The 10267-nt window shown below is 40.4% G+C and overlaps 1 protein-coding gene across 1 annotated transcript in view; it reads right to left on the bottom strand.

The window, feature by feature from the left end:
- Positions 1-360: 360 nt before the first annotated feature.
- Positions 361-10267, bottom strand: part of ADHFE1 (alcohol dehydrogenase, iron containing, 1) — a 17372-nt gene continuing 7465 nt past the window's right edge. The window contains 6 exon segments of the mRNA XM_010286862.1: positions 361-772; positions 4479-4636; positions 7798-7894; positions 8041-8119; positions 8911-9009; positions 10160-10267. The exon segment at positions 10160-10267 is cut by the window's right edge and continues 29 nt beyond it. Coding sequence (XP_010285164.1) covers positions 689-772; positions 4479-4636; positions 7798-7894; positions 8041-8119; positions 8911-9009; positions 10160-10267 — 625 coding nt within the window. The 3' untranslated portion in view covers positions 361-688.

Here is a 10267-nt window from a genome sequence, read left to right as displayed (position 1 = left end):
CCATGCTTTACTCTGATCTTGCTCCTCCTATGAACACTTCATACAGATCTTAAAAGGAAAGATAACTATCTGACCATACATGTCAAGATCTTAACCCAAAGCAAACTTTCAGGAAGTCTTTTTCAAACATGTACAAAGTGTGTAAGTTTCTTCTTAACCAAACAACAAAAATTACCCCAGTTCAATAGCTGCCTTAGCGAAGCCAGATGGTAAAAAGATGATAAAGTGGAACAGAATAGAGCAAGCCAACATTTTCCACAAGGTAACTCCCCTTCTCTATTTAAAAATGCCCCCAACTATTTCTTACATAGCATGACTTTTTAAAACAAAATCACAGACAATTTTAATAAAATCCATAATTTGTAAAATGTTGTGGAGTATGCCTTAAAACATTTTTCCACCTTTGACCACCTCTAAAGCACAAGAAAGTTTTCCGTAAAGCGAGAAGCCTGCTCTAACCTTTATGCAAGTTAATACCACTGATTACTGCATGAGAAAAACCCCACAGTCAAGACTTCAGAGCACTATTTAGTTAAAGACGAATTACTTGACCTTTTGGCAGTGTACAATGCAACAGAAGTCAGAGACATACGAGTTCTTGCATCCTCTACACAAATTCAGCCCCGTATCTATAACAAATTACCTTTGTGTTAAAATAGTGCACACTTTTCAGAACAAAATGTTTAAGCTAATAAAGCTTCATGGAAGCCTCAAAGAGGGCAGATAAGTCTTCTTCTGTTTGGGGACGTGGTGATAGTTTAGTCACTCTCTCCTGCAAGAATAAGAAAAACTGGATTACAGAAGGTTGCCAATAAAATTAATCAAACAGCTGAACTACATGCCTTTGTACTAATGTCCTTCACAGAGGATAACAAGGTTTTGCAAGTAAGTGATCAAGTAATTAAGCTCGAAGCATCATCAACTGTACAGTATTTTCAAGAATATATTACTTTAAATTGCCTCTAACTAAATACACAGAAGCAAGATTAAAATGCAGTTCAGCTGCAAAGTCAAGTACTTCAAACACGGGTCTTGTCAGTCACAGATGTCAGTACACTGGTGGGTAGCATCCTGGGAATACAGTCCATTTTAAAATTCATTGGCCAGCACTGGAACTAGTAGGTCAATTTTTAGGGACCAAGATTTTAAAAATACAACATCTCTCAAAGCCCAGGAACTGCCATAGATGGGGAGAGTAAACAGTGCTTCCAACTCAGACTCCAAAAAAAGAGACGCAGCAAGGGATGGTAGTGAAACTGCCTGACACCTTGGAATCAGAATACACAATAGTTGTGGTTGGTCTTCATTTGGACAGTGATTCAACAGAATTTTCGGGTGTTGAAGTCCCACCGACTGAAATGAAACTCAGGTATATGCTTCACTGCTCTGCTTGACAAAATAACCACGAAGGCAGGGATGGTAATTCAGAAAAGCCCCACGCTACCGAGGATGAGGAGCGGTATTAGTGTAGGTACTCAGTTACTGCAGAAACACTCAGCTGAACAGGCCTAACATTCACGTACTCGTACTGGTTATGATTAGTACTTTTATGCATTCGACAATCAGTGATTTGAACATTTATTGAAAGACTGGGGAGGGTTATAACCATCTGCAAAGACACAGGCCAGGCCTACACTAGGAACGCATTATCTTTAGATGAAAGAGGTATATTTTGGCAAGATGGAGTTTCTTCTGCTACAACCCATTTCACCACCTCCCTCCTGGAAGAGGCTGCCCCAGAAAAAGTTCTAAATTTTTTCCCTCCTTTTTCACATGTGAGACAGTGGATGCCATTTGCTGGGGGCCTTGCCTCAGACCCAAGGGGGGGTCTTGCGGGGAGGCTCAGCTCAGTCGCCCTTGCGAGCCGAGCACACACCGCCGCCGCAGCGCAATGCCGCGGCGCAACGCTGCGGCCGCTCCGCTTCCCTCGCAACCCCCAGGGCTGCGATTTGCGGGCGGGCGGGATGTGGTTACACAGCAAGAGAGGCCACCGCACTGCGAACTCAACATGTGAAATACCGGTCTAGCATGGTGAGGAAGCCAGCTGCAAGATATTCACAGTTCATCATCGTGATCAGCATGGTTAGCACAGCTTGTGACCAGTCTGAGAAACGCAGCATTGTGTGCATAACTTCACCTACACGAGCAGCTTTGCTGGTGCAGCAGTAGCGATCAAATAACACCCCTTTCCTTATCCCTGACCTGTGCTGCTATGCACACAGATCCAGCCAAAGAAAAAGCTAAGATTCTTCTACACGGTTTTGAAGCCGAATGGAAAATTCAAACAGCACTAGGGCAAAAATATGTTGTTTTTTTCAGACTCATAGTATGCAAAATATAACAACTCGATGCTCAAGTACTCAGTAAATTCATCAGGCTTATGTTAGGACACTCTGGGCCAAATTACAGTTTTGCAGCCCTGTGCACTGAGGCGGAAAAGAGTTATCTGTAAAGTCACACAGGGTGACAGGAGACAGTCACCCTGACAGACTGTAGCATTTCCCATCCACACCGACAGAAGGCTGCAAATGGATGCTCCTCCCCGTATGCCTCGACACAGAGGCACCAGCACTCCCGCTGCACAAGCCTGCTTATACTTGCTGGTGTCCAGACGGCAAGGCTCCAGCTCACCCAGTCTGACTCAGTGCATTCTGGTATAGTGCCAAAAATGAGCAACTCCTGGGTCATCAGTGGTTCAGCCCCATTGTAGCTGCCTCTGGGATGCCTGCAGGGGCCGGCTGGGCTAGAGAACAGCCAGTCCACCATCTCCCAGTCCTCCCCATCTCCCCTCAAACACCATCGCAGGGCTGGCTTAGACCTTGGGACAGCATCTCCTTTGCTAGACTCACTGCTGTCTGTAAATAGGATCCGTTTCAATAGACTCACTTAGGAAGATAAAATTCTGTTTTAACTTCAGGTATAGATGTTTGTCCCAGAAGAGTTCCCACCCCGAACCCCAGCAGCTAGAGTAGATTAGTTTTGCTTTCTGCACTTCACAGCGTGGAATACACCCCGCACACTTATCAGTGCTATCACCACCGCACCACGCTGCCTTGCCAACATGAATGGGTCAGTGCTGTATTCCAAAGAAAACCTAATGCAAGATGAAAAGAAAAAATATACCTAAGATTAAATGGTATGGACTATCTCTGTGGGTAATAATGGACTATTAAGGAACACTAATGCATTTTTATCATGCTACATCTCATACACAAAAATGAGGTTTGAGAACCTATTAGGTCATCTCATTTTACACAGTATAATTAATCATCAGTGCCGTGAGATGACAGCAAATGAATTAAAAATCAATTCCAGCTAAGGTAACAAACAAACAAAAAACCCCTTCATCATCTTTTGCTGAAGAACCTTCCCCTTCCCCCAGCCATGCAAAACATGCCTTCAATGAGATGTTGTGCTTGTGATGACCCAAACCCAATTGTTTTAAAAAAAGATATTTATCAAAACAAAGCTCCAAAATGCCCCATAACAATTTACACGCATATGCTATTTGATGGGCGCTCAGAGACCTTAGTTTTCTTCCTGGCTTTGCCACTGCTCTCTTGTGTGTGATCCTAAATAACTGCACCTTTGTGTCACTTTCTCAGGTATAAAATAGGAATATTAATATTTACCCTCTTTTATAAATTGCTCTGAGATTTATGAATAAGAAGAACTAGACATGGTAAGAGGTACTGCTGTAAAATGTAAATGTAAAATGTAAACGTAAATGTAAAACCTTTCAGCCTATAAAATTAGGCTAAAAAACTCCGTAGTGTTTATTTCCGTTGCTACTTGGTGTAAATAAACCCTAAGTAGACAGAAGAGTCCACAGCATATGAATCAAACCATCTTTTTATAAGGAGGACACTGGGTGTTGCTTTTGGAGTGGTGTGTTGCTTTTTGCAGTGTCTTTGTGAGCACTGAAACAATAAAGGGTATTACAAGTTTAATCTATATCATCCCAGGGGTCCTTATTTCAAATTCTGATTGGGGTCAATGGAACAAAAAAGCCATCTGGGAAAAGTGCAACTTCTCAATATGGAAAAGTTTAATGCAAAGTGAGCTTGATCGTTCTTACCAGATAGCACTTGGTATTAAGGCTTTATCTATAACTCATCCTGCATATGTAATTAACATAAACAGTTATGAAAAGGCAGTATCTTCTACAAAGATGAAAGGTCTATGAAAAACATCCTCTTTTTTTAAAAATTACCTTTAAAGAAAACCACAACAAACGTTTAGCCATTCTTTCTGAATCCATGCAAAGAAGAGATTGCAGCATGCACTCTACCTCACTGAAGAGAAAAACCTAAACTGTGCAGAGAAACAAAATACAGTTGACTACCCATGATTTTCTCCATTTTAACTGTTTTCATGTAGGACTAGAAATAACATTTGCTTGAAAAGAAACACTTCCATTTTTCAAAAATCTGTTCTATTTTATTTGACAAGAAAAACTGTTTTGTTTTCTGTCTTACCTGAGGCAGAGTGCCTTTGACTAATGCAGGGATGTCTGCTTTAGAATAACCAATTGCAGCTAAGCCATCATCAACATTCAGATCAAATAGGAATTTCCGGAGCGTGTCTGCCAAAATAAACCCCGCATCTTTGATTCTGGCAGTGCGGATGTCAGCTCCTAAAATAAGACATAATGCCTTGACTGTAGGGTGGAGAGAGTGGAGGAAGCCTGTTCTGGATTTAATTTAATCATAATATCAGCTGAATACACATCCATACATAACAGTCATGGCCCTAAAAGCAACTTGAAGTAAGAAGAGGAACCAGTCTTCATTTTACAGTTGGAATAGTTTGTAAAAGGTGAAATAAAACAAGATCAGGAGAAGCAGGTAACTGCTGCCAGAACGACTAACTGCCACATGAGGTTAACTTCCTTTCCCTCTGTGCTTACAGGGAGAAGCACTTTTCAGTCTGACTAACTGCTGGGAGGAAAGAAGCTAATGCATGAACGTCAATGGTATTTATTTTTATGGACAGTGTGCCAAATGCTAACTTTATTTTAAGGCCTTGAGTTTGCTGACATCTAGAGGACATGGAAACCACTGACTAGTCTGTTCAATTACACATGCAAAGAGAGGACTAGAGCATGTAGGCTGAGAAAGACAAGAGATGGCAGGGCAGTGTTCAAGGGGTTAAGTAAATCCTAAACTTAATGCTATTTGAATATGTGCCGAATTGTGTAGGATAATGTAGAACCGAAGAGGAGGAACTGGTACCTTTGAAACATCCACTGAACACTAATGAAAGCATCAACATAAAATGAAAGATTAACAATATTTCTTACAGAACAGCTTGCTTGCTGTTCTTCAGTGAATGGCCAGGACTTACTTAAAAGTAATAATAAAACCACGTCCAGATAGAAGACACAGGTTCTGTCACATGAGTTCTTTTCAAAGTAAGCTGAGCTAAATTTGTTCTGTGTTCTCTGTAACCTCAATGATGTTACACCAGAACTATGTTAGGTCCAAGTGCCATACTGACAGATGAGTAAGAGCACAACATTGCTACAGGAAAAATATTTTCTGTGATCCTCATGCAGTTCAGTGTAACATTCAAAGGGGGTTAAGTGAACAGGCAACCAACAAGCTCATTTGAGGAGCTCGGGTAATTTGGGTAGTTAAGAGTGGCAGTACTGTAGCAGATAATGTCTGGAAGAAATTGTTAAAAAAGGTATGACAGAGCCTTGTACGAAGTCTTATGCTATTGCGATTATGCCATACAGTCTGAATTTATCCTGGTAAAGGAGTAACTAGGACATAAATCCAGTATCTTCAGATAGTAAAGTAAAAGGGAAAGGGAGGAGGGAGAAAAGGTCAGTAAATGTGAAGGGCAATTTTAAAATATTGCTATAGTTCTAGTACTTTCTTTTTGCTCAACCTAAAGGATACATCAGTCTTTGCACTTAGAAAATTTCTGGCCACACACACACACCTATTTCAACTGTTTAAGAATCCACCCAGGGAGGTATTACTGGCTGTACCCAAACTCACAGCTGTACATACACACAACATAACTATTTAGTAATCTGCTTCATGTCATAAAATACCTTCTTAGTCATTGCATTTGGCAACATGACAGATTTGAATCAGCTACTGTAGTCAGTTGGACTCTGGACTGGAATCACAAGTAAACACCCCAAGTGGGAATTAACAAATTCAATTCCATGTGACATGTTTTAGGCAGAATCCCTTTAGAGCAAGGCAGACAATAGTGTAGTTTAAATTTCTATTGAGAAAATAAACAGAGCTTTTTGAGACAGAATTTATGGCAGCATTCATACCACAAAACTTAAAGGAAATGCTTTTCAACCACTTGTTTTAAAATCAAGGAGCCAGAGTTCAAATTCTCTGACATGCTGTGCTGGCCAGTTATCCAGAAACATTTTCTTAGTCTAATTCAAGTTGTGTATTACTGCTGTAGGAACACAGGCATTTTGTAGCTTAGTATATGATTCCAAATAGGTTTGTGTTCTGGTTTTGACCATAGGCAGGACTGCATAATTCAGAGGAAGGCTGCACAAACCTCACAGTCAGCATCTATAAAATAAATGGCATTTTCCCCCAATGTAGTTTTTCTGACCATGTTGTTTCATATCCTCTTTAAAATTCTGTGTTATTTTCACCATTGATATAAAAATCCTACTCTTTCTTGAAACCCACAATGCTTTCAGATTACTTACACAAGGAAGTCATACATGTGACTGGATTGCTGTGACTTGCATACAGAAGGCTGACCATACAAGGGACTGAACACAAATTTTCCAAATACCAGGAGAGTTGCCCTAACCACTTTCTCTCTACTCTCTATGCTGCCACGCATGTGACTGTGATTGCTCATTAGCAAGCATGGATATTAGCAGCAGTTTAGCTACAACACAGAGTCTAGTGCAGAGAACAAAACTGACCTTAGATATAAACAAATTAGCCCACCGCAGAGCCATGCTGTCACAGCTAGACTGCTAACAGCTCCAAGATTACATTACTGAAAACTAGTTTATTACACACAGTCTTACTGTGGGTGCAATGAAGACGTAACCTTTCTCTAGGACACCATCTGGTGATGGTTGCACAGATAACAAAGCACTGTATGAAAAGGTAACCTGTCAGCTTGCAGCATTTACTTTTACTTTGCTAAGAAAAAGAAAAGGCCATTTTGTTCATTAACCCACTTCTCAGCCATCACACATGTGTCCACAGAATAACTACTCCATGGTTGCCCTTGACATCAGCCACTGAGAAATTCCAACACCTACAAACAAGCTTGGGCCTACATTAGAAAGACCAAAACCACAGTTGTGTGCCACAGAAAAAGACCAGGAGTGATTCAGAACATCACTCTGTCTTAATTCATTGCCACAGCAGGGAATTTCTTAGGTAAAATGCTTCTTTTAGCTAGCAGATGCACCTGAGTACTGCTTTGTTTTATGGTATCTACTCTAAAGTAACTACTCTCCATAAAGCACCATGAGAGATGCCAATCACAGCTACTCTCTCCTGATCCGTAACAGATCTACAGTTAATTTCAGCTGTCCAGTTTTCTAGCCAAGAAGCAGATTTCTCCACCTTACTTCTCTAAAGACATCATACAATATCAGAATTTAGCATTATTCTACCTAAGTCTGCATTATGTTTAACTCTGACTCCAGAATCTTCTTTTTTAAACTTAGAACTCCTGCAACAACCAAGTACAATTGCTTGCACTTTTTCTTTTTCCTCCCAAAGAGACCCTTTGGAAAGAATTCCATTTGTATGAGTAAGTTGTATCCATAGCAATTCCTACCTAGTATTTCTGCAGCTTCCAAGTGCCGCTCAGGATGTACCTGTGCCGTGAAAGCAAACACTGCTGGGGAGGTCAGCACCACAGAAAGGCCATGTGGCTGGGGGGAAAAAAAGAAAAGAAAAAGAATTAAATCACATCAACAGGACATGTACTTTCAACTTCAATGTGCTTTAATGTTCATTAATGTGAGATAACAGAGAATTGAAATGTACAATACAAAAACAAAGATAAACCAAGTTTTACCACTAAAGAGTGATCCACATTATAATCCTTTGGTTTGTAAGTTTTCACCAAACCAGAAATAGGGTAAGACATTCCATGGCTGGAACAGAGAGTAGAGAGAAAGTGGTTAGGGCAGCTCTCCTGGTATTTGGAAAAGTTGTGTTCAGTCCCTTTTGTGGTCAGTCTTCTGTATGCAAGTCTCTTAGGTACAGATACTCAAAAAGTATTTAGGTGCAGGTATGGTATAGATATTAGGTACAGACAACTCTCACCCTCTGCACCTTAGGGACCTAGCTGTAAAAAGCAGTACCTTCTTACTTTGCAAGTGTGAAGTTATATTACCCCACTGACTGGACTGCAAGATGTTCAGTTACTAAAGCAATACAGATATGCCAAAAATAGGATAATCTGCTTCCCTCCCTGATCACACTGCCTGAGAAAACTAAACATTAACTTTGAAGTATACTTAAAGAGTAGATTTGCTCAAACAAAAGGAATGAAAAGGAGGTCTCTGAAGAGAATGACTGCTAATGGCACAAGATTACCTCATTGCTGTCTCACCACAGCACAGCTGGCATGAAATCCAACATTTTAAATGCCATTGATTCCCCCCCATCTGTGGTTTTTACTATCAAGGAAGGTAAAGGCGGCCATGTTTTATAATTTTCATATGACTGGATTTGAGTATCACAAGCCACAATACACAATCCTCATACATATAAATGCCAAGAGCCCATCATTTCTCACAACACGTGGTTCCCCCTGCATCGCAGGCCGGGCTACAATGTCTTACTACATATTCAGCAACAAAGGCAGCGATGTCTTTGATAATCTGAAACAAACACTAGCTAGAAGCTGACCTTGGATGGAGCAATATTTTTCTGTACTCACCAGAGATGAACACCAGCATTGCCAAAGCCAATACCAGCAAAAGCACTGGCTAGGTGCATGTTCGCTCTAGCTTCACGGTCTTCAGGGTTTTTGATGGCTCTGTGCACCATGGAGACAATGGTACCAGTGAATTTACAAACAGATTGGTAATTCAAGATGGAGAAGGGAGAGAGGGCTTCTTTAAGGACGGATATACAAAAACCTCTAAGATAAGCTGAGATAAAAATGCTGAAAATAGGATCAAGTCACATTTCAGTCAAAAAACAATCCTTCTCCTGGATCAGTCAACAGATCAAACAGGTTCAGTGAAGGGAAAGTTTCTTTTCACTTTTCCAAAAACTAGAGTAAATGGAGTGAATTTAGCCATATTCACCTCAGTGGTGGTTTAAACAATTATACTTAGGAGCTTTGGCAACCTTGTGTATAGCTCAAAGATCACTCCAGCTTTCTCACCATCTCATTAGGTGGTGGTCTGGACACCACCATCTGTGAGGGAAGAGGAAAGGGCTCCTTGCTTTCCTATGCATCAGACTGCTTGTGTAGGTTGACAACATGGAGAAAAAGTCTCATGACAGATTCCACAGGAACAATGAACAACTACTTTGACTAACCAGTTACTGTAAAAAGTCTTTTTAAAAAAACCAAACCACATGGATCTTTAATAGAAGTGCACGTGGTATACAAAAGCTGTACACAGACTAAAAGTTCATTGGTAGGGATCAAAATCAACTCCCAGTTAAGTCAAAACTTAATCTAAATTGAAGGTCTTCTAAGTATGAGCTAGTTTTTAGTAAATGCATCACTTTGCACATTTGTAAGTGCATGTGGTTACCTTCTTGATGGATGTATCTTAATTTACACTGAAGGTCACAGAAATTATACCAGCAGTATTTCCTTCAGTTTATTACATATTCCCCTTATACTGTCATAGAAAGAGGATTCTTGAAAAAGTCTGTGAATGATGCTCCCGTATTAACTGAGCAGCTTGACATACCTTTAACTGAGCACTTATAGATTCACAGAGGCATTAAAAAGCTACTTCCCCAAGGCAAGCTAGTATCTCTCATTTTACTTTCAATTCTATTTGAAAAACTTTTTTCTTTATTTAAGAGAAACCCAGGGTAGAAAATGGAGGTTTAATGTAGTAGTTTGCCTTATTTTACTCTAAAATTCAAGTTCTTGTAAGCATCCCCTTTTGGGCGCTGAAGACGAAACATATTCCAAAGGGGGTGGCTGTTAAATGTATTACCTTTTCAAATATTTAGCCACAATGCGCAGAGCATGAAGAGCCCAGACATCACTGATGGGATTGCTGCCTTGGTAAGCTGGTCGGTTGATTGGATTTGAAGGGCAGGGA

This window comes from Phaethon lepturus, unplaced genomic scaffold, assembly GCF_000687285.1.
Source record: "Phaethon lepturus isolate BGI_N335 unplaced genomic scaffold, ASM68728v1 scaffold17555, whole genome shotgun sequence".
NCBI lineage: Eukaryota > Metazoa > Chordata > Aves > Phaethontiformes > Phaethontidae > Phaethon > Phaethon lepturus.
The sequence above is the reverse complement of the archived record's forward strand: the minus strand, read 5'-3'. Positions and strand labels throughout refer to the sequence as shown.